Source organism: Saccostrea cucullata, unplaced genomic scaffold (assembly GCF_032062105.1).
Source record: "Saccostrea cucullata isolate Sc308-1 unplaced genomic scaffold, CSIRO_AGI_Scuc_v1 ctg19641, whole genome shotgun sequence".
Taxonomy (NCBI): Eukaryota; Metazoa; Mollusca; class Bivalvia; order Ostreida; family Ostreidae; genus Saccostrea; species Saccostrea cuccullata.
In genome coordinates this window covers 4,229-8,527 of record NW_026938435.1, presented here as the reverse complement: position 1 = coordinate 8,527, position 4,299 = coordinate 4,229, and the positions used below count along the sequence as shown (strand labels likewise).

The window sequence follows — 4,299 nt, the reverse complement described above, 5'->3', positions numbered from 1 at the left end:
GGTTTACATTAAAAATTTAATCAATACTTCCACAAGCTTTAAGGTAGTCAGTTCTTACTTGGGCATATATAGGAGGTTCATTCAAAGTCCATAGCATTGTGTTACTTGTCAGTATTCGCCAAATTCCGAAAACATTGACTTGTTATTCCAGTCCCAGTCTTATTTGTCGTAAGTGCACAATAAATTTGTACAGATATCAACTACTCACGACAGTAAATAAATATTCCGGGTAGAATGACATATACAATTTTAAGTTTAAACAAAATATTTGTCATCAGAAAAATTTGCATTATTTCAAGACAAATTGAAAGAAAGGTTTAACTTTTTGTGTGTTTTAAATTAAAAACTAGAGGTACTGTGAGCAATGAGCTTACTAAATGATACCCCCCCCCCCGCCTCCCATATAAATATAATGGCAGAGTTCCTGTTTTGCTATGGGAAGCCCAAAATATGTGTCGGATCAAAAAGTAAAATAAGAGGTGCACAAGGGCATTACGTAATAAAAATTCTATGAAAGTCTCATCAAATTTCATTCGGTGGTATGAGAGGAGTTACAGATAAGAGATGGGTACCCCGAAGCGTAACAGTAACGTAAGACTTACGTTCCGTCAAGAGACATCGTAGACGAGCCTCTTCAAATGCAATATTTGCTTTTGCACATGAATATGCAGATTTGCTTCTCTCCCATACTAGATGCAAATATACTCACAGGAGTGAACTAAAACCATAAATAAGTGAAGTATTTAACATAATTGTGAAAATATTGTGTAGCGTCATGTATTAGAATTAGCTCTTTCTTTACTGTAATTTTTATCACAAACTAAAAATGCATAAATGTATGAATATATTTTTTGTCAAAATTAAAATAAATGATTATCTCACACAGAAATGGTAAGATGTCATTCTCTTTTTAAAAAATAAATCTGCAAGACAAAGTTTACATAGAGATCAATACTTATCAGTTCAGTAACAAAGTCCAGTTTACAAAAAAAAATTGATTTTACTGGCTATCTCCTTCTGTTTTTAGGAATGTTTACAAGTTCTTAACTTTTCCACAGGTATAAAATTCTATTATTTACCTCGGAAAAAGCACAATGGTAAGATTTCAGAAACATATACAAATTAATAGAGTTAATGAATGTTTTATTGCTTCATTATAATTATGCCTTCATTATAACGATCAGTTTTTCAAATTCATTTAAATGATTAAAAGAGGATCGATGATTTTTATCTGGTCGTTAATTTCTAAAAATATGAGAAAACCGTTCAGTTTAAAACTACTTGTATATTGGTGGCGGCTTTTGATCATTTGAAATAATTTATGTCTGGCAATCCTTGCATTGTTGTAATATTGTGTTTCACTCTATTTCATCTCAGTGAGAGACAGATAACAAGACTTGCAGACATTACCAAATTATTTATAGATACTCTGAAAATAACTTTTGTGAGCTTTCTCAATAAAAAGTATCATAACAAAAAAAAAGTAATTGATGTAAACCTGAGCAAGATGTCCATTGACCTTATAGGTAACATGAGTTTCACGTAACAAATTTGCAACAATTACATCATGTTCACGTTTTAAACCAATATGGCCATAAAATTTACAATTTTGAAATAGGCACCTCTTTTCATCATTACTGTACATTTACATGTAGTTTGTTTAATTAATTAATACCCAGAGGCAAATCAGAAGATGATCAAAAGATTCATTTTCACTTCCTAAGCATTAGAGCCCCACCTTACATGAACCCTTGAACCTTGGGGCTACACATTTCAAATTTTGTAATTCGTTGTAAGCTCGTGCATACTTTTATATTATGAAAATAAATTCATTTATATCTATACGAATAGCATTTATTTATAGCATGACATCATAGACCTCAACTCCTATTAAAACCCACATGGCGACACCAGAAGTTTCCACAGTTAAAGCACAAGACATTAGACGATGTCAACTTTGTCTAGGAAAACACAGGAAAGCAGCAGCAGAAATTATTTGCAAAAACTGTCATGTTAATCTCTGTAAAGATTGTGTAGGCCCTCATATGGTTTCTAACCCCAATGTTAAACATGAAGTCCTCACTTTCGAATTAACAAAATTTGATATTATTCCTCCTCAGTGCAGTCGTCATCATGAGCAATTATGTGACACATTCTGTCAAACTTGTGGTTCTCCAATTTGTCACAAATGTTCATCACTTGGATTTCATGACAATCACAATCTGCAACATATTTCTGATATATACAGCTCGAGAAAAAAGATCATTTATGAAGACAAAAATGAACTTGAAACTTACGTCGCACCTGTATATGAAACAATTATCATTGAAATAGATTCGATGTTATCAAATGTTGTCCAAAAACATGGAGAAAGACAGCAAGGTATTACTGAATTTGGGGAGAGATGTCACAATCTGTTGGATAAAGTTATCAAAAGATATTTGGAAGAATCGAAAGACGTTGCAAGAGGAGATACTGAATTTCTCTCGGCACTAAAATCGGAATTTCAGTCACGACAGACTTTAATTCAGTCAGCTATCAATGAAAATGAGTCAGTTTTATCTTCCAAAGATTCTTCCAAACTTATCTATTACAATTCAAAAAATGAATACTTTAGAAATGTTCCAGCCAGGTATAATCTAACAGTGCTGCAATTTAATCTAAATGAACTTACAGAACAAAAAATATGTGAACTGATTGGAGTCTTACCACGGTCTATCAAAACTGACATACCAGCCCGTGTCTTGAAAACTGTTCAACACTTACCAATCAGGAAATTTGCTGCCAAACCTAAAGTAATAAAAACTGTAAATACTGGTTATGGAGAAACTTACAGAGTAAACTGTATTCCAAACACAAACCAATTCTATGTCTGGGGTAACACTGCTTTCACAAAACTCATGAACACAGATGAGAATACACTAGAGGAGATTCCAACATCAGAATTAAGTGATCAAGCAGTCACCAAAGAAGGATATTTAGTCTATGCTGAAAGGAAGACTAAATGTATAAAAATAAGGAAGAGTAACGAGATAGAATGCCTTACATCAACCCAGGAGTGGACACCACTGGGTATATGCTCTTGCTCAACGGGTGAATTTCTGGTTTCTATGAAATCTTTAGAAAGAAAGGATTCGCCAAGTAAAGTAGTCCGTTTTTCTGGATCTACCGTCAAACAAGAAATACAATACGATGCTGTAGGAAAAGCTTTATACGCTAAGCCACTCTGCATTGAAGAAAACAAAAATTTAGATATTATTGTAAGTGACGACGATTTTAATAAGGTAGTGGTTGTACATAAAACTGGCAAGCTTAGATTTATATATGATGGAAATCCCAAGTCAAAAAGATATGAAATATTTACTCCAAGTGGAGTAACAACAACCAGCATGTGTCACATATTGATTGCTGACCGTATAAATCATATTATACATATCATTGATGAGAACGGACATTTTACCTTGCACATTGCAAACAATGAATTTCAAGATCCATATGATCTCAGCACAGACAGCAATGATAATTTGTTCGTTGCTGAACGTGTATCTGGAAAAGTAAAGCTAATAAAGCTGTTTGAATGAAAGATCAACATCTGAATGTGTTTAGATGATACATGAACATAATAATATTACAAATAACGTGTTTTGAGTTATATAATATGAAATTTTATGGTGTAGTGTGGAAGTTAATAATTTAAGTGTATCACCATTCTATTTATATTTTGTTAATCAATAATTTATATCCTATGTAAAACATCCCTCCTTCCTCGTATATAACTAGGGATTTTTGAATTTTGAAGTCAATTATGTTTTTCATGGCAAAGATTATAATCAACAGAATATAAATATAAAATTATTATTTAGTTTCACTGAATAAATCTAAAAATGATTTATAGGAAATGTCGGATCTAGAAGAACTTTTTTGATTTCATTCGTTCAATGGTCATAAATATATGTTAACTTATACTGCTATTTGTTTTTACTTAATTAAATATTACCCTAGTAATAAACAACAGATTTATGAGTGAACTGACTGCTAGAGACTGCCTTTTGGGAGATATGGTTATCTCTCTTTCTAATGATTTCCCACAATCCTCACTGTTATGAAGACTTCAGAGCACATTGGCTCCAAGTGCAAACATTAGCATGTATATATGAATCAAGTCGTCAAAATATGCCAATTATAAGTGCTTGCGATTTCATCTTGCATCTGAATGTAATAAAGGAAATATAATTTCACATGCTAATGATTCCAGTGCTTCAGAAATCAGGAAAATGAAAGAAGGAATTAATAATAAAA

At 32.2% G+C, this 4,299-nt stretch overlaps 1 protein-coding gene across 1 annotated transcript; it reads left to right on the top strand.

Annotated features, from left to right (window-relative positions):
• Positions 1 to 1,901: 1,901 nt before the first annotated feature.
• Positions 1,902 to 3,581, top strand: LOC134250241 (uncharacterized). Its single transcript, XM_062732596.1, has one exon. It carries the CDS (start codon positions 1,902 to 1,904, stop codon positions 3,579 to 3,581), a length of 1,680 nt encoding a protein of 559 aa, XP_062588580.1.
• The last annotated feature ends 718 nt before the right edge of the window (positions 3,582 to 4,299 follow it).